The 19,439-nt window shown below is 41.0% G+C and overlaps 1 protein-coding gene across 10 annotated transcripts in view; it reads left to right on the top strand.

Annotated features, from left to right (window-relative positions):
- The window catches only part of LOC138295567 (RNA-binding protein with serine-rich domain 1-like), a 72,208-nt gene that overhangs the window by 17,384 nt on the left and 35,385 nt on the right, over positions 1 to 19,439 (top strand). For 9 of the 10 annotated variants that reach the window (XM_069233943.1, XM_069233937.1, XM_069233940.1 and 6 more), the window contains one exon: positions 18,330 to 18,404. In XM_069233943.1, coding sequence (XP_069090044.1) covers positions 18,332 to 18,404 — 73 coding nt within the window. In that variant the 5' untranslated portion in view covers positions 18,330 to 18,331. Of the gene's footprint in view, positions 1 to 15,396; positions 15,483 to 18,329; positions 18,405 to 19,439 lie in introns of all 10 variants that reach the window. The other variant, XM_069233944.1, reaches the window with a different exon arrangement.

The following is a 19,439-nucleotide window of genomic DNA, read 5'->3' as shown; positions in this document are numbered from 1 at the left end:
TACCTGGGGATTCGCCATTAGAAAAACAGCGAGAGTTCAGAGAAGGCACACCAAGAAGGGGTCTTTCCTTTTAAGGTTCAAGCTTGAACAACCATCCGCTGTAAATAGGTTACCTATACCGCGGTGGTGGAAATCGTCAGTGCCACGGACGTCTCCACTAAAGGAGCTGAGAAATCATTATATTATATGAGACCGAGATAAACTGGTGGACCCGAAAATTAGAGCCAGACCAAACGTTGGCGGCGCCTTGTCGCGTAGGCTCTCATTATCCTAATGAGACTACTGGATTTTTGGGCAGCAAGATCGTTCACAGTGTGGGGAACTAAGTCTGACCCAAGGTGAAGGACCCTTGTAACCCAAAATCCGGGTTATGCTCCGGCTAACTAGCAGAGCCTCATATCTCCCGAAGGGAAGAGACAATTGGGCAGTCAAGCGCATGACATCTTAGTGCTTCCCAGGGAAGTCGTGGTCACACAGGTCACAACCAGTTCTCTCGTACAAAGTGCGGTCTCGTATATAAATGACAAAGGCAGTTTGAGTTTTAAAGATTGGTTTAATAAAACAACTGCATTTTAGATAACAAAGCGTGAGCCGCAATAACCAGAACCATACAACACAGTAGGATTGAAATAGTAACGAGGAGAGTGAAACATAAGAATAAGGCTATCATATTGCAACTAAATTATGTTCTCTCTAAGTTATATTTTAGCACAGCATGTGAAGCTCTAAGCCTGCCTTTCTGGTTCCCCTGGGAGGACATCAACCCTCATACCTGAGCAAAGGCCTGTGATCTGGATCAGCATCTGCAACAGGGCAGTCAGCATCTAGTTGTGGGTTCCTGGTCGGAATCTCCCTTCTACGTGTACCAGGACTAGAAAGTGTTTTTATAACTAACACGCCGGTGTTCTAAGAAACGTCCCTACGTAAGGATGTGTACTTTCTACGAACCATAAAGACTAAAATTCTACCACGTCTATCGGCAATGTACCAGACTGTATCCTTGACTGAAGCACAGAGCGAGCAAGAATGTATTGTTTGAGAACACAGTGCTGAAGTAAGCTAAACAGTGTGATAAAAGGAAATAAAACAAGACCGTGAAACTGGTTATTGTAAAATAACAGTGCGAGGCTAAATAAAATGCATCTAGGGCAAAGTGCACAGAGGCCTAATACGTTAAGCAAACGCGCAGAAAGCTACATTAAAAATGGCTACACTACACCATCAGATACCAGAACCACCACCTTAAAAAAAGTCAACTTCTCCTGTGTCTGTTAAAAAGACCGAATTGCTCTTTGGTCATCTGCCTCTGGTTAGGACAGAGATGCTTATGTAATCTAAAATAAATCCTACCTGCTTCATGTCACTTAAAGTGAAAGCCCATTTCTTCCTTCCCTAGACAATTGTTGCTAACAAATGGTACCAAGCCGCATTTTACTGAACATTTTGAGACTACATTAGCTTAAATTCATAGCATAAACAGGCAGTGCTGAGGCAAAACTACTGACATATTTCAGGTCCTACCACCCACAAACAATGTTTCATTGCAGCGAAATAACTTGTTTTTACTTTCTGTCCCCCTCTCTCCTTGCCCCTCGATTATCAGCCACCCATCTCAGAAAGCAGTCTTTCTTCATGTGATTGCCCACAGGGAATGTTGACCTCTGATTACTTATTTGTAAATGTTCTTTTACCTTAAAATAAACGCAAAATGCATCCTTCCCTGGATCACTGTATTCCTACAGATCCAAATGAACATCATCATCGCAGTCGGGTTTCTATCAATACTTCAGCTCCATAGCATATCCTCTCAAAATGATTAGATTTGACTCTGCCTCTGCTCTGCATGAAGACAGTACATCCCACAATTTAGAATTGCCTAATGTACAGCAGGGTTTAGGGTCAATGCTGGTGTCTAAGCAGTCCTCTGCAGTTTTTTTTTGTTCAACCTTTGCTTTCTGATCTCCTCGCCAAACCTCTATTAACTATTGCAAAATGGTCATAGATTAGTCACTCTTAGCATGTAATCGTCATTCTGAACTTTGTCATCAAATCCTTGGTTGCCTTGTCTAAAATACCCACAGATAAACCTTTTGCTGTCATACCAGCACATTCTGGTGTTTCATCATCATTAAGCAAGAACCAGCACCTCAACCCACACCACAACCTTCTTCAGTCCTAGACAAAGACCAAAAAGTGCAGGGATCCTAGGGCACAGATTCTTTCCAGAACTTGTCAGTCTTTCAGGAAGAGCAATTCTGCCTCAGGAGCAGCATGCTGTTGTCTCTAACATTGTTAAACTGTAAATTAGTGAAAAGCTGTGTACTCCAGTAGTTCATGCTGTCTTCATTCTGTGTTTGCAAAGGCAGCATTAGAAGCCTTTCTAACATATGCCACACTCCTCATGCTTTTCAGATGCAGTGTTTGTGTCATCCAGCAAGAATGCAGAGTTCAGCAGTGTTGTTTTTCTTTTTTTTTGTGACAGCCAGGAACCAGAAAATAATCAAAACAAGATGAAAGGCATTAGTTAATATCTTAATAAAAATGAATACAAACAGAATTCTAAAAGGAGGGACCTTAATGACAAGCAACTGGGCTTAGTGATTGTGGTGCTTATATAGACACCCCATTACTGATGACAGTACCTTCCAAACCTCTTAATCACCCACACCTGAAAAATACACAGGTGGATGCGCACCTCATTTCAGAATCTAGTAAACCCAACATAATGCCACATGCATTGCCGTCAATAGTTTCTTTACAGTCTTGATGAATGAACTGAAATATATATGCCCTGTCCGCTTCTAGTCGGGGACAGGCAGCCCTCCTGTACACCTCATCCCTCCATTCTTTACATCAGGAAAGGCGTCATAAATCATCCCACCCACCCCATGATGGAGGCTGAGTGGAGCATAGCAGAGTCTGAACAGTATACACTAATGCAGTTATCTGAGATGGCAGAGCTCAAATGTGAAATACAGAATTGCTAAAGAATTGATCACATCTTCAGATGTGATAGGACTACCAAGAAGTTATTGCTATTTAGAGGACTGTTCCTCCTATGTGTGAGTTGTAATAAAATATGCATACTGTAAAGAGCATGTTAAAAAAAAAAAAACAGTTATTCATACAGTTTTTATTATCTGGATTCATTTGTCTAATATATTATTTAACTATTACACTATGCATTTCTAAACAGTTTTAAAAATGCCTTCCTGAGCAATAAATCTTCATATGGTTTCAACACCCCATGCCTTTTCTGAGACCTGTGTCTAGAATATCTGAAGATCGATAGGAAGAGCCAGCTACTGCATATTGTGATATCCCAAGATAGGCCTTGCAGTTTGTGTAAACTTTTTACTGCTTGGGCATATTGTGGTCTTCTTTCCAGTGTTCCCAAAAGAACATACATTTGGCTTCTGACACTCCTTCTGAAGGAAAAAGGCCAAAAAAAGAATTATGCCATATATTGGTTCTCCAGAGTAAGCGGCTCCAGGTGCTCAAAACTGGAATTGGTTTAGCCATTACAAACTACTGCTATTTAATTTGAAATTAGACTCCATGCAAGGAGGTCCTGGCAGCTTTCCTTTAACTTGACAGAATATTTCTGAACCCATATTTTCTTGGCTTGTTGATTAAAGTTTACTCTTGTCAGAAACAATGAATTGTTTGCAGCAAACTTGCAACATCCGTCATGATCTTCGGCTCCATCTAAACTATGAGTAGTGGTTACCTTTCAATTCAACTGAACCAGTAGCTGGGCAGTTTCTGCACTCAGGGGTGGCATAAGTGTATGCTTTGGAGGACAGAATGTCTTCTGTACGCCATAAATGTAATCTGCTTCATGCGATATCTCACCCAGCGACTATGCAAATGTCATCTCTTCTGTGCTTCATAGCATTGTGCATATTTATATTTTGACCCCAGTGAGACTTCTGTAAGAGTGCCTAAGGACCCAGTAGTGCCATCAGTTTCAATGTCTGGGACAAAAGGCCATGCCAAGTAGTTCTACAGTATTTCCTCAGATTATGGCAGAAGAACCTATTCGAGGAGTACCATCATATTGCCACCTCCTTATCAGAAGATCTTGACCAACTGCTGTAATTCACTGCACACTACACAGTAGATCATTTAAATGTGCCAGAGCTGACAGCGCCCACCAAGCTCTGAAATCCTTCATGGCCTCAATAACTTTAAACTCGCTCCCTATTCAGGTAGTTGTAATACCACTAGGTTGGTAACCAATATTCCCAAGCGAAGCACACTTTTTTGTCCATTTTATTTTTCTGCCCCTTGAGCAAAGTTGGGGCTGATCTGCTGCTGCTCATGAATGTGCACATCAGAGCAACTTTCCCTGCAGGAAAGTCTGTGTCATGCCTGGCTACAGGATCCTCATGGTAGGTAGGGGCCAGGCACAGCTACCCTGTTGGGAAAGTTTCTTTGAACACCACTGTCATGGTCTCAGCTTTGTAATTTACTTATTGACGAATTGCCATGAAGGTATTCCGTTGGCCAGCCCCTGACAGTGCTGGGCTGTCAGTAGCAACTCTTCTAGATGCCCTTGTTTTATCTTTCGTGAATCATAGAAAATATCTGCATCTTCCATTTGACACCTCAGATTCCAGGATTCAGAAGGACAGAGAAAGCAGAATGAAGAAAACTTCAGCTCCAGAGAGGAATGAAATCTGAATCCAGCAAACACCTGTAAAGAATTCAGACAGCTCAAAACTGCAATATTTTGTAGAGGAATGTGACTAACAAGAAAAGGAAAGCAGGTAGTGATGTTACGAAGCACCATGTAGCTGTCCAGACCTATTTTCAAAGGCAAAAAGATCAAAGTGACCTGGAACAAGAAATAAAAAAGAAGTAATATCCCTCCGTTATACAGAGGGAGTACTCCTAGAAAACAAATCTAGGTAGAGTTGTTTTCTAAATAGGTAAACTCAATGTGGATTGACAGGAAATAAGTGTATGAATTAAGATTCAATTCCTCCTCTCATACATGACTGTCACATTAGTAGAGGAAACCTGACCTTTCACTTGGAATCAGAAGTGAGGTAGGAGGCCTTGAGGAAAGAGAAGGCTGAAGAAATAATGACGATGACCCAAAATACAGGTAAGCAGTCGGAATCAGCGCAATTGTATCACGTCTTAATAAGCATGACAGTCTGTTCAAGCAGTCCACACTCTTCCCTGTGAACTGCCAAAACGGATGTACAGATGTCCAAAATAAAAATTCTGTGAGCTTTTGACTCAGACCTTTTCCAATGTTAGCACTTTGCATGTCTGTGCAAACTGTCCTTATTCAACCTCCTGAACTGCAACCATAGATCCCGCTTCACAATACACATAACACATAACACATCTGCATGAGTGGCAACCTTTCCTAATATGGGAGGTACAAGAATTATTTTTTCCTGTGCACTTCCCAATGCATAGAAGAAGGAATTCTTGATTTACAGGGCATTATGCCTGTGTTTGTCCATTTTTTTTTTTTTTTTTTTTCCTCAAACCGGATCAAGCGAATTTGGAAACAGCAATTTGCTTGCAGTTTTGTATCGATTTTATTGCAAACTGAAAAAAACATAATTTCACCCACCCGTAAATACCACAACAATATATTAACTGCCTAAGCAAGGAGGAGCAATATTCAGAATCCAAAGGAAATATAAATCTCATCCATCAGTGCCATGGTTTGTGCAGGTTTTAGCTGAACAACATTGTCATTGTAAGCAATTAGAACGGAAATAGCGGAAGGCCTATAATTTGGAGAACTTGCTTCATTTCAAAATGACCCTAAAAACCTACCATCCTATCATAGTCAAATTAAGGGAGCTAAAAAATTGTACTTCCTCACCCAGAATGTGGAAGCGCGAACCAATCAGGAAGTCCTCTTTAAGATTTCCAAATCCTTCCTCCAGTCAAAAGCATTGGTTAGGGACATTCCGATCCCTCAAATGCTATGAAATCAAGTTTCTTCATTCTTAATAGAAGCTAGTCAACAATAATTTTTGACCCCCGTACCCTTGATAAATGATCCGGTGGTGGTTATCCCTTTGAAGGCACAGATGGAAACTATGACTGCCTTCCGGAAAATCACTAATGACACCATTAGTGTGCTAGTGCATATATCTAAGTGATAAATTGTTCACAAACCTTTTATATATAAAAGGAAAGGAACCGGAAGGCAATGTAGCAAAATATTCAAAAACTTTAAAGAGACTGAACACACCCACTGCTCCTTATAAGAGGGCAGAAGCACCACATCATGCCTCAGAGTGGCAGTTGCTACATCCTCTTTTCCATCTCTTGTGCTCAGTATCCCTGAGCACTTGTGCTGCTCTTTCCTGTTTTTATGGAGTCCGAATTTTTTCCAAACAAGCACTTTTTTATTTCTCCTACTTTTTATTGATAAAATAAGCTTTTTGTGAATGGATTATTCATTCTTCTGCCTTTTGTTTTCACATGCCTCGACTTTTTGTAAAATATCCCAAGTATAGGGGGAAGAAAGTAGAGATGTGGGCATTGTGGTGTCGCAGAGGGGGACATTACTGAATACCGCCCTATCTATCAAGAACTGCCCAGAAGATGATTTAAATGACAGGGGAAGACAGGAGGCTGCCGGAAGACTCCAGGAAGCTGTAGAGAAATGCTTCTGTTTAGTCAACCTGAGAGAGGGACTCCTTCCACTGAGACCTGTCCTTTTTAAGTTGAAAAGTGAGAAATAAATACATTATCTATTTAAATCTGCATTATTTTAACTCACTACAATAGATTCACATAGAAATTGTGGGCAGTACACAATAGTTGTGTTTGCTTTATTTAGTCTGATTCTGGCAGACTCTGTTTTTGTGCTTTTTAACTTCAGCTTTCCAGCTGTGCCATGTCCTTCCTTCACCTCCCTCTATACCTTCATGTTCAGGAACTGGGATTGTTTTCCATTTGGTTGCTTCAGTGTGTCACAGACTTCATTTCCATTTGGTTGCTTCAGTGTGTCACAGACTTCACCTTGGGCCATCCGACTTCCTCGTTCTTCGTAGGGCAAAGGGCAGAGAAGCATCTTTTTGTTTGGGCCTGTTAGGTCTTGATATTCACCCTCTCACAAGCTCACTGACTAATAATACTTTGATAATAGTTCCAAAACTCCATCACTAGCTGGTCAGTCTTTGATAACATCATCTGAACAAAGACTTCCACAGCCTTCCTTCATGAAAGAAAGTTGTATGGAGGATGCCACAAATGGATTCTGCCAAATCCAACAAAAGATCTCAGGAGAAACACAGAGAACAGGTTAACAACCCTAACTACAAGCTAACTCTGTAATACCATACTTTATTCTACGATCCACAGTCAGAAGGCTAAAAAGACCTCACTACTTCTGTTGCATTCGTAAAGCAACATTCATAAAGAAGGACCTTAACAAGATAATCACATAAATCCCAAACCCAGAATGAACAACCTCCACACAAGATTTATGTAATTTGTTTGCTGACCATATCATTTCTAGAGTCAAAGGCCTGGAAATCTTGAGGATATAACCAAGAAGGTCTTTCAAGTAAACTCACACATCACTTCAAACCTTCAACCCATGCCTCAACACAATCTACTATCCTTCAGTTCTTCTGTTTTCTGATGACTTCACCAGTCCCACAGAAACCTGATACACATCAGGATCGCCAGTGGACCACTATCCAAACCTGCCTACGTCAAGCTTACTGGGAAAAAAACAACAGGAACCAATCTAATGCTCACATCTACCTATTGCTTCCCCTGGGCGAACTGATTTACCTCCTGGTTTTTCCTTGCAGTTAGCAGGTTGTAAGACATCATTGCTGTGATCAGAAGGCTCACTAGTTTATATTGAAGGGAATAATCCTATCTTCTACAACCAAACAGCACTCTGCCCACGGAGGAGCACCTAATCTACTCGTATTGTGGCATTCCAAGACATCAAGACTACGTTAGACTCTAATTGAGTAGATGTACTGCTGCTATAGCATCTATCTGCTGCTTTTGATTAGATCCATCATCCCACTTTCCTCAGAAGACTCAAATGTATAGGAACACAAAGCACTGCCCTTTGCTGAATTACTTCCTTCCTCATTCTCTCTCTTCTACCCTTCTGCTCTCACCTTTTTTGCTCAACTACAGAAATACCGTAAGGATCAACAATCACTTCCTCCAATTTAACATATACTTTACATCACTACCAGAGCGAATTTTCCACTTCAACCGCAGCAACTACAGGGACGACATAACTATACTAAAGCTTCAATTTGATTTAGGATTATGGACCACTGCAGGGGTGTGGAATTTATTAAAATATCTACTTGTCCACGGGACAGGCTGCTTCTCAAATCTACTTGTCCTGTAAAAAGATCTACTTGTCCCTTTGGTGCCATGTAGTGTGGCGCCAAATTATGGCAGCAATCTCATTATGTAAGAGCTCTGATAATAGCCTCTCTGATTATGCTAGGGCTACTACCATAGTAGGGCTTGAATACTTGCAGTTTCAATCCCTACTGTAGCAATTTCCTAATTTTCCACCTTTCTGCAGATCTGCATACTGGGGCTGGAGGAAGCAGTAAGCAATAGTTCCAGGGCTGGAATGCCTTTGAGTCTGCAAACCTACTAACGTGCATGTTTTAAAGATTTTCACCAGCTTCTCTCTAATATTTTCCCATAATAAGAAAGGTCGGACATTTACTCCTGACAATGGCAGAATTATAACTTCCAGGGTTGGGAAGAAATTGGCTGGAGGGAAAATGAACTTGCAAATGCTCAATAGATTTTCACATGAGCAAATCTACACATGCGTATTTACCCATGCTAAAATACAGTTCACAAATATTTTATAGGGGTACGACATATACCATGGGTGCACTTTTGTGACTTTCTTTAAGAATTTGGGGCCACATGTAGGTAGGTTCAGATTTGCGACCCGCAAATTGCGAGTCGCAAATCCGAATGTAGGATGGTGTCCCTGACACCATCTGTGATTCGCGAAGGGCTTCGCAAATGCACACCTCATGAATAATCATGAGGTGGGTCGCAATTTGCGACCCCCTTGCGAATGCCGGCCTCACAGGGATGGTGGCCTGCTGGAGACAGCAGACCACCATGTCTGTGACTGCTTTTCAATAAAGCTGTTTTTTTTTTTTTTGTAATGCAGCCCGTTTTCCTTAAAGGAAAACGAGTTGCATTACAAAAACGAAAAATGAAACGTTTTCATATCATTTTTTCAGAGCAGGCAGTGGTCCGTAGGACCACTGCCAGCTCTGAAAAAATGTTTACAGTGACATTCACAATGGGAAAGGGGTCCCAGGGGGACCCTTTCCCTTTTGTGAAAGTGTTAGCACCCATTTGAAATGGGTGCAAACTGTGATTGGTTTGCGCCCGCGTTCGCAAAACAATCCTTCATTGCACTGCGAGTCGCAATTAGGAAGGGAACACCCCTTCCTAATTGTGAGTCGCAAACCCGTTTTGCGATTTGGTAACCAGGTTACTGAATCGCAAAACTGGGTTTGTGCATCGCAATGTGCTTTTTGCACATCGCAAACAGCGAAAGTCGCTGTTTGCGACATGCAAAAAGCTACCTACATGTGGGTCTTGGTCCCTAATTAGGTCTGGTGTTAACAAAGACATTTTGTTTTTATTAAACTTCTATTTCTCTCTCTTTCGTCTGGCTTTACTGTGAGTGATCGTATTCTTCTCTTCCACAAGGAGCATATTGGCACACAAACTTGTTTTGTTCAGTGTCAGGAACAACAGTGGCAATCAGTGACGTAACGAAACTGGAGTGTGCCCCTTTGCAAAGAACATGGAGGAGCCCCCTCTCCAGACTCACTCAGGGCAGGTGCTGTGCTGTGCTGCAGGGGCCCCCTGGAGGGCGGCTGCGGGGCCTTTGTTATGCCACTGGTGGCAACGTGTGCTTTTAGAGTTCAAAAATGTTTTGGTTTTTTTTTGCCAGTGTTTGTTACAATGTTGAGGGCCTGGTAGCTCCCACAACAATAAAGTGTTACAAAAGCCATGTCAAAACAAGACACGCATTGATGAAACTAAAAGACTTATAAAATTATGTCAGATCAGTTGGCTTTGTCAGTGTTTGTTTATTTTCATGCTTCCCATAATCGTGTTGAAAATGGTTACACTGATTTTCCATTCGAAATATTTTTGGGAAATACTAGCATGCATCAAAACATTTTACTAAATGACACTTCATTTGCATCTAATCAGAGAGCATTCTGGGAGCATTATACTTAGCCTCACAGCCTAAACTTTTCAAACATATGTATACGCGTTTTTTTTTTTTTTGTACTGGAACCAACGTCAGTAGTGAAGTGTGACCTTAAATCATTTATTTACAGCACTCACCCTAATAATGAAGGTTTTCAAATAATGAACCATAAATACAAGTTCGAACAGCATTATCTTTTGGAAACACATTACCTCAACTGCAGAGAGTTCCACTCTCTGTAAACAGGCAGCCAAAGGGTTTGTGCTGCAGAGGGTTGGACCTACTTGTCCCAAGGACAAAGTGAACATAAAAACTTGTTGCCCTTGACCCCAAACAAGATGTCCCGGGCGTCGGGCGATGTATTCCACATCCCTGGATTTACAGATCTGAAAGTGACCATAACCCGGTGGCAATAAAAGTTGATCTAGGGGCTACGTGACATGATCTGTATAAAGCAAGTGGTCGTCAGCTCGCAGAAGGGCCCCACTATAAAAACGCATTAAATGGTCTGTTGCCTGCAAAATAAAATATGAGGCATGGAAGAAGGCAAACGGTCCAATAAACTTTCATCAGGGGGTTGGTCAAATAATAGATCAATGGGGGCTGGTGCTTAAAAAACTTTAAGCTCACCTTTGTAACAGAGTGCAGCCCGGTCAAACTGGGTGTAAACCGAACAGGGTGGTTAAGCCAGGGTGGTTAAGCAGCTAGTACCTAAGGAATGGTCACAGCATAAAAAGAGATACCAGCAGGCAGAAAGGTGCTACATGAGGCTCAAAACTCCGGCCTCAGATGCACTAAGGGAGTCTGCACGGAAAGATTATAAAAAAAGCACTATGGATGTTGAAGATTAAAAAGACAGAAGAACGTTGGAAACATCTGGTAATATTGCTTCCATCTACCAAAAGTAGAGAATTTGGGGATTTCATCAGCACATTGCTCTACGACTCCTAAACAAGTACTAACGTGATCTCTGCCAGCGACTGAGAAAGGCATGTGGGAAATCTGTATGTAGACATAAAATATGTAGGGGATCAAGCCCACAGCAGTGGTCTCAATGAACTGGATGTATTAGACAACAAAATTGGCTCCATTACCATTAAAACTGTGCAAACTATCCTTGGCAAAATGAGGCGGGATGGGGCTCCTGGACCCAAGGGCCTGCCAGGGAGCATCTTCAGAGATGATCAAGTTTACTGGGACGTACCCCTGACCGCTCTATTTAATGACTGCTTATATTTTCCGGTGGTTCTGGCAGCTTGGAAGGGATCAATACTTCAACCTATCTATGAAAAAGGGGACATTACTTGCCCTGAAAACTATAGGCTGATAGCCTTACTGGACGTAGATGGTAAAGCAAATGCAAGGGTTTTATTACAAGAGTTGGAAGAATGGATCTCAGCAAATGCCATAATTCCACCTTATCAAACAGGTTTTAGACCCAGTTCCTCCACGTTAGATAATGTCCTGGCACTTTCATATCTTGGACAACAAGCACAAAAACCAATATCTCCATCACTGTTTGCATGATTTATTGACTATAGTGTGGCTTTTGACAGGGTGGTGCGGCACATCCTGTGGAAGAAACTAGCGTCCTGGGGGATTCCAAGGAAATTGCTAGCCTCAGTAATGGCCCTATACTCGAACACCTGGGTGAGAATAAAAATCACAAAATCATGCATGACTAGGAAGATTTTTACCAACAAAGGCCTAAAACAGGGCTGCGTCATAGCGCTCACTCTCTTTAATTTATACACAGCTGACCTGGGTGCTGAGCTGCTCAGAGGAAATACATTTCCTCCAAGGCTAGGGCAATTGGTGCTCCCCATAATACAATATGCGGACGACATGGTTTTGCTTGCCCAAACCCGGATTGGGCTCATAAGGGGCCCTGATATGCTGCATGACTACAATGAAAGAAATGCTTTAAAAGCAAATGCAGAAAAAACTAAAGTCTTGGGTTTCAGCCATCATTCAAAAAATGTATATAGAAGATGGAAACTAGGGCCTCTAAGCATAGAGCTGGAAGATAAATATCACTACTTGGGGTTCTGGCTGTCAAACACGGGGAGAACAATACACCAGGCAGCGGCAATGACTTTGAAAGCAGTAAAAATCTTCCACGTATTAGGAAAACTCCATACACGGCTCAAGGCACCCACATTTGAGCCCTTAGTGAGGGTGATAAGAGCAAAACTGCTACCCTGAATTTGGCTTTTCTGGGCAAATTGACAGTCACTCTAGAGAATGCCCAGATGAGAGCCTATGAAAGGATCCTCAAGATCCCCAGATCAACAAGGCATGCAGGGATACATTTGGAACTAGATATAATATGCATGGACCTGTTGTGCAAAATGGACATGATAAAGTTTTATCAAAGTGTCAGCAGGGAAGAGAATTGCAGCCTCAGGGGGGGCTTTGAAAGTAATTTTGAAAAATAAAACAAGTAATTGGGCCATATATTTAACAAAGGCTGAGGAACAGTTCAATCTGGCCCCTTCCTACTCTACAGACCATGCCATCACGAAAGCAGTTCTGAAGAAAAAACTGAAAGAACTTGGCGTGCAAGCTTCAAGAGCCAAAGATATTTTAATAATTAGGGATATCCGTGGAGCTGATGGCTTGCATGAATCATATGCAACCACCAAAGGCCAGCCCTGTCTAAAAGCCCCTCTAGGAGAACGAGCGTTCCAAAACATTCTTCAGATGCACCTTTTAACTTTACCTGCCTGGGAATATTGATGAAAGTGGAAAACTGCACAAGGGCACATGCATGAATGCATGTTGTGCAAATACCACACTGAATCGATAAAACATCTTGTATGCAGTTGCCCTTGTCTGGCGTTTGAACGGCGCCTCCTGTTAAAAACCTCTGTTTTTGAAACATGGGGTTAGAACATGCAGTGAAGCCCTAAGCCTCATCTTTACAGCAGTGGTCCCCATGGAACAAGCCCGTTTTGGAAAATTCTTTCATAAGCTGTGTTTAGCCTTACGTCAGGCAAGGAGCCCAACTAACAAGGATACCTGTGGAGGGAGGGGGGCCCTTAAAGAAAAGGCTTTGACGAGATGGCTCCTGCCTTTCAAGTCATCCCTCTCTGTCACCTAACAGCCTTGGATGATAAGATAAGAGAGGCTCCTTATACACAGCAGTTCCCTGGCTAGTGCGTATTTGGTGTGCTGGTCCTGGGGAATGTTGGAAACGGGTCTGGGTCAACAGACAAACAATTAGCTGGTGCTCACAGAAGGTTGTACTACGGGTACCTATTTGTGTAACAGCTTGTGTTTAACATCTGGGGACCCCAGGTTGGGGCAATTTTTGGGGCTTTATAGTATTTTACTGTACATAGATAGAAGGTGCTATGATTAGGCATTAGCTTTGGCATCAGAAGGGTATTTCTTGCTGGTTATTTTATATTTTTCACTTTTATTATTTTAATATGTTGTAATGATTTTAATTAATCAGGCAATAAAGATTCATTGTCTACCATTAGCTTTAAGATCACTCATCCTCTCACTTTTAAGAAAATATTTAAAATCTATTTATTTCACTACTACTTTTCCTATATATTATCCGCTCTAGTTATTGGTTCTTAGCGTTAAGGCACTTTTGGTGGCAGAGCGTGTTATAAGAATCTTAAATTGAATAAAACTAAAATGTGGATCTGTTTGTGGTTTGTATTTTAACTGTTACAACTAATTACATTTCTTGTTTTTGTAATCAGTTTGTACCAATGTTTACACCATTGTCTAATCCTTTAAAAGTGGCAGCTCTGATAAATACTGCATGTAAATATCTAATTGTAAGTTAAATAGTTATCTCTAGTTTATATTATCCTGTCTGGGATTGATTGGAAGAGAGATCATCCAAAGTTTGACGAGTCAGTGCTACCTGTCTCTAGCTGATGTCAACAGGATAATTATGCATGGTTCCAGCTTAATTTTTGTGATGAGGCAACTAATTAGAAAAATTGGGAGAAACATGCACCCAAATATTCTGTACTAAAAAATCAAAAATGCTTCCCTCGCAGGGAACTACACTAGTTTCCGATACAGAAATGAGTTTCTGTTTGCTATAATCCACCAGCAAGGTTTGCAAAGCAGTCCCCTATATCCTATAAATGCACTGTAACCTGCAAGGGTGTCCTGGCACTGAGCAGGTGTGTGTGCCTAGCCCTGCCTCTGATAGGTTAGTTATTTGAAAAGCCTGGTCTTCAGTTTCTTGTGGAATTCAAGACGAGAGAAGGGAGGCCCTGGTGTGGAGTAGGAGGCTGTTCCAGCCTTTAGGACTCATGTAGTAGAACACCTGTCCTCCTAATCTGGTTCATTGTATGTGAAGGGTGTGTGCAAGTAGGAGTTCATCAGAGCGGAAGAGTCTGGGTGGTTGGTGGAAGGAGATGTGACTGTTCAGGTAGGTCAGGCATGAGTTGTCTAGTGCCTTGAATGTGTTTGACTTGAGCGAATTTGTGTATCGGAAGCTAGTGTAGTTCCCTGAGGCGTGGGGTGGTGTGATATGATGTGATGTTAGTTCTGTGTAGGAGTTTGAGGATGAAACTGGCTGCAGAGTTCTAGATGGTTTAGAGTATTCTTGTAAGTTGCTTGGTGATCTGGCATAGAGGGAGATTATATATATATATATATATATATATATATATATATATATATATATATATACACACACACACGTTCATATATATTACTATATGTTATATATAGTTATATATGTGTGTATATATACACATACACACATCTTCTTCATGATATTTTGGCCATGTTATTCTGTGTCACACTATTTCTGTTCTTGATATTCTGACATACAGTCTATTAAACAGCAGATAAAAAAAATTATTGCTTATACCTCCGGTCTACTGTATTCCCTTGAACTAGCCATAGCGTCTGAAGATGGCCCTGTGGGCTATCTGCCCGAAATTTGCATTTGCAGCATCTGTGAATATGTCAGTAATTGGTGTTGATGTTATGTGTTCACCTTTTGGGGTGGCTTTCTACTATTTCTGATCACCTAGGAGCTTTTCAAGAAGTGGGGAACTAATATTTCACAGCTATCTGCCATACTGCCAGAAGATAGCTATAACATTAGCTATTTTAATGTTAGATGCAAAAGAAGATGTCCCTGTTTGCCAATAGCACCCATCTTCCTTTCTTCTTAGACGATCAGTTGACTGTTGAGACTGATTTTCTAGACCTGCGGTGGGCAGGCTCCATGATAACTGAATCAGTGTTTGTGATTCAACTGGTAAGTGGTAAGTTTATAGGTTGCCTTGTATTTCTTATGTGCATCATTGTAGGAGATAGTTGCTGACTTATTCATGAGCAAGAGGCCATCTTCCCAATTAGGAAATGGCTTTGATAAACATATGGAATTTGTCTTTGAAGTTGAAAAGCAAATATAGTTTTTCCAAAACACTAACTCATGTTTAATCAGTGCTTTTTCAGTGGGGCTGTGGAATTATTTGATAAGACCTGAAGGGTAGTCTTCTGGATCTGGAGCTCCAATTCTAGGGTCCCCTGTTACATTGATATTATTATCAGCTTGCATTAGATTTGTTCATTCCTCCCTAAATGTGAGGTCCTAATGGTCATGAAAGTTAAACTGAGACATCCTTCTCAATCTTGGAGGGAGATTGAGGTGTTGATGGTACTACAGGTTGACAAAGTACTTTACCCGTTGTGCCTAGTGCATGAGATGACATGAGCTGCATTGCAGAGCTGTCAACATGAATAGTTGAGGTTATGCAGTTCAGGCTACTAAATCTGGCACAGTGAGCCTCCATCATATGATTCATTATTTAGGAAGTTGGCTGGAACCCGCCTCATGGGAGACACCATGGCGTGCTGTGATTTTGAGTAGAGTGGGCATTCTTTCTAGGTTAGAACCATCAGTTCTTTTTGTCCACAGGAATAATGCGGTTCCCACATAAAGGAGAAACGTTTGCCTATAAATGTTTTCCTCATTTCTTTATTCATAAATTGAAACAAAGTCAACATTTAGGTACTCTGGGTCATGCTCTTCTCATGAGCCTTCATTACTCAATAAATGTCCTCTTCTAACTCCTCCTTATTTTCTTGAAATGGGAAAGAAGTATCTTCCTCAATCTGCACAGGCAGCACAAAAGTGAGTTTTAGTGATTACACTTTTATCTAAGTCTGTGGCCTAATAGCCAGTGTGGAATTCCTGAGTGTTGTTGATAGTGACTATATTGATCACAATATCATTGACGAAGTTGTCCATGGGAGAGCATTGATGTTTACAATGTGATGGTCATTGATAATTAGCCCTTTTTGAGACTTTATGTTGTCATAGAGACACTGAGACTTCTAAAGATAGCTTCATTAGGTGATTGAGTCACTACAGGTTTTGTTGTATATTGTGATTAGGTGGACAGTTGGTGAGGGTTTTGTTGGTGAAGTCCTTGACAGCTTGGATATATGCACTATAGCAGAGGTACTCAAATATCTTCAGCAGTAAATCAAAGGCCTTAGTCGTAGTGGTGTTTTAAGAACAGTTTATTAGCTTCTCGAGGGAAGGAGTTTGACCATTCTCCTGAGCATGCATTTATTCCAGATGCTTCCATGCTTCCGTTTCCTATAAAGGTTTGATGCTTCACTTAAAGATGATTCTTCATCAAAGTACATTGGTTTTAGATCAAATCAGAATCTTCCCGTCCTGTCTTAGGAGCCTTGGGGGATAATTCACAATTCAGAAACCTATCATTTGGTTTCAGACAAAACATGTCTTGTACAGGTTCCTCATCTACTTAAATATTTTCCAGCAAATGTGGGTTTAAAAAGGACTGCTGGTGTATTTTAAAGAATTGGCAATTTTGCACCATTAGGCAGTTTCCTGGATCTATCCCTCCCAAAACAAGGAAAAAGAATATAAATATTCATCTCTTTGTTAGTGGGGATGGATCTCCCAAACCCTGGGAAGAACAGATATAAAGGAAATGCATCTTACCTGAGTTCAAGGTACATAAACCTCTTTAGGGTAGAGCCCTTGATTATTCCTCCTTTCAATATATGAATTAAAAAATAAAATATGGGAGCGTTTGTAGAGAGGGGACCTCAAAGCCTCTTCACATCATATTTCCTTTGCATGAATCAAAGACAACAAGCATGAAACTGAATTATCCAGGGCTTCACTAATATAATCTTCTATGCACCACTTAATACGTGAATCAGAACCTGTAATAACTTCTAAACTTGGCTGCCAGGGACCTTCGTAATTTGGACTCGCGGGGCATGTACTCTCATTCCCCCATGCCTTGACCTGTGTGCCTTTCAACAGATTCATTGCATACAGGACACTATGTATAGTTCAATAAGCTGCCCACGATGTGAGCCCTACCTTTATCCCAAACTATTTGCTGGTGTATTTTAAAGAATTGGCAATTTTGCACCATTAGGCAGTTTCCTGGATCTATCCCTCCCAAAACAAGGAAAAAGAATAGAAATATTAATCTCTTTGTTAGTGGGGATGGATCTCCTAAACCCTGGGAAGAACAGATATAAAGGAAATGCATCTTACCTGAGTTCAAGGTACATAAACCTCTTTAGGGTAGAGTCCTTGATTATTCCTCCTTTCAATATATGAATTAAAAAATAAAATATGGGAGCGTTTGTAGAGAGGGGACCTCAAAGCCTCTTCACATCACTGGGTCACATAATGAGGTGGATAGGCTACAATGCCCACAATGCTAAACTGGGTGTCTACTGCTACTACTTTTTAATCTTGTTACTGATAATTTCCTATCAGGTAAACAGGGAATAACTCAAGCACATGAATCAATGCAACATTTGGACAAATACAAGATCCACAATATTCCATTATTTATCCCTGCAGTTTATTATTAGATGCTGTTCATGTTTTCACCTACATATCTTGTATGTAATTGTCTTTTCAAAAAGGGGAAGGTTTGGTACGTGCACATGCTACAGCACACAAAGTAAATTATCAGTTCAATATTTTCAAATTGAGCCTTTCATTACATTTAAAAAACTTGGCGCTATAATGTGTTCAGGGCTTTTTGGACGACTGGTCTATTTGTTTTTAACTTTTTTACCTTCATTTAATTTGTTGTAGATATGGAAGGCGGGCGTGCTGAGAAATGCACACGAATATCCACAGCATTGCAAGAAGAGGCAGATATCAGAAGTGGTTGGTGAATCTAAGATTATTTTACAGTGCATTTGTCAATTGTAAGATCTGTTCCCTTTAAGTGAACAGAAATGCATTTAAGGGGTTTGAATGCGGATTGAGTTACTTCTACAAAATTGCTTCATAATTGCCCAACATAATCAGTGATCCTGCCCTAATGTTATCTGTGGTGTATCCACAGCAGTGTAACATAGTCTTGGCATTCATGCTGTGTTCACCGGGCTGTTCATGTTTTTTTTATTTTTTGTTTTTTTTTAACAAGTTTTACTACCTCTACATTTTTGACCACTCTGATTCATTAATATTTGAAGCAATGTGTATGGCATTTTTGCTTCGACCATGAAATCAAATTTTTGGCTAAGGAAAGTGACATATACATAAACCTAGAACAATGTGAACAGTAGTAACATGAAAGACATCATTATAAGCCAGAGGCGCTGAAAACCTTACAGTGTATTGGGGTACTGGGATCGGAAATGAAATTCTTCAGAAGATGTCGTCTGGTGGTAGGCAACTTTGTGTCCTATTTGGTTGAAATTAAATCTCTGCTAAGGCATCCACTTGAAGAGAGGCACAGCGCAAATCTGCCCTGCAGACATCTGGCCTACTGTTCTAAATGAGGCCTCATAACCAGTCTCCAGAAATCAGAATCCATACGTAATTTTTAATGTTAGTCGGTCCATAGCTCCACAGATTCTAAATGGGGTAAAATGTGTCTCATTCAAACTCTGGCTCCTCAAAATGATTTTAGAGATTTCCTTTGCATGAATCAAAGACAACAAGCATGAAACCGAATTATCCAGGGCTTCACTAATATAATCTTCTATGCACCACTTAATACGTGAATCAGAACCTGTAATAACTTCTAAACTTGGCTGCCAGGGACCTTCGTAATTTGGACTCGCGGGCATGTACTCTCATTCCCCCCATGCCTTGACCTGTGTGCCTTTCAACAGATTCATTGCATACAGGACACTATGGGGGTCATTCTGACCTTGGCGGTCCATGACCGCCATGGCGGAGGGCGGCGGAAGC

This window comes from Pleurodeles waltl, chromosome 5 (genome assembly GCF_031143425.1).
Source record: "Pleurodeles waltl isolate 20211129_DDA chromosome 5, aPleWal1.hap1.20221129, whole genome shotgun sequence".
Lineage (NCBI taxonomy): Eukaryota > Metazoa > Chordata > Amphibia > Caudata > Salamandridae > Pleurodeles > Pleurodeles waltl.
Note: the sequence above shows the minus strand (reverse complement) of the source record. Positions and strands in the feature narration are given on the sequence as shown.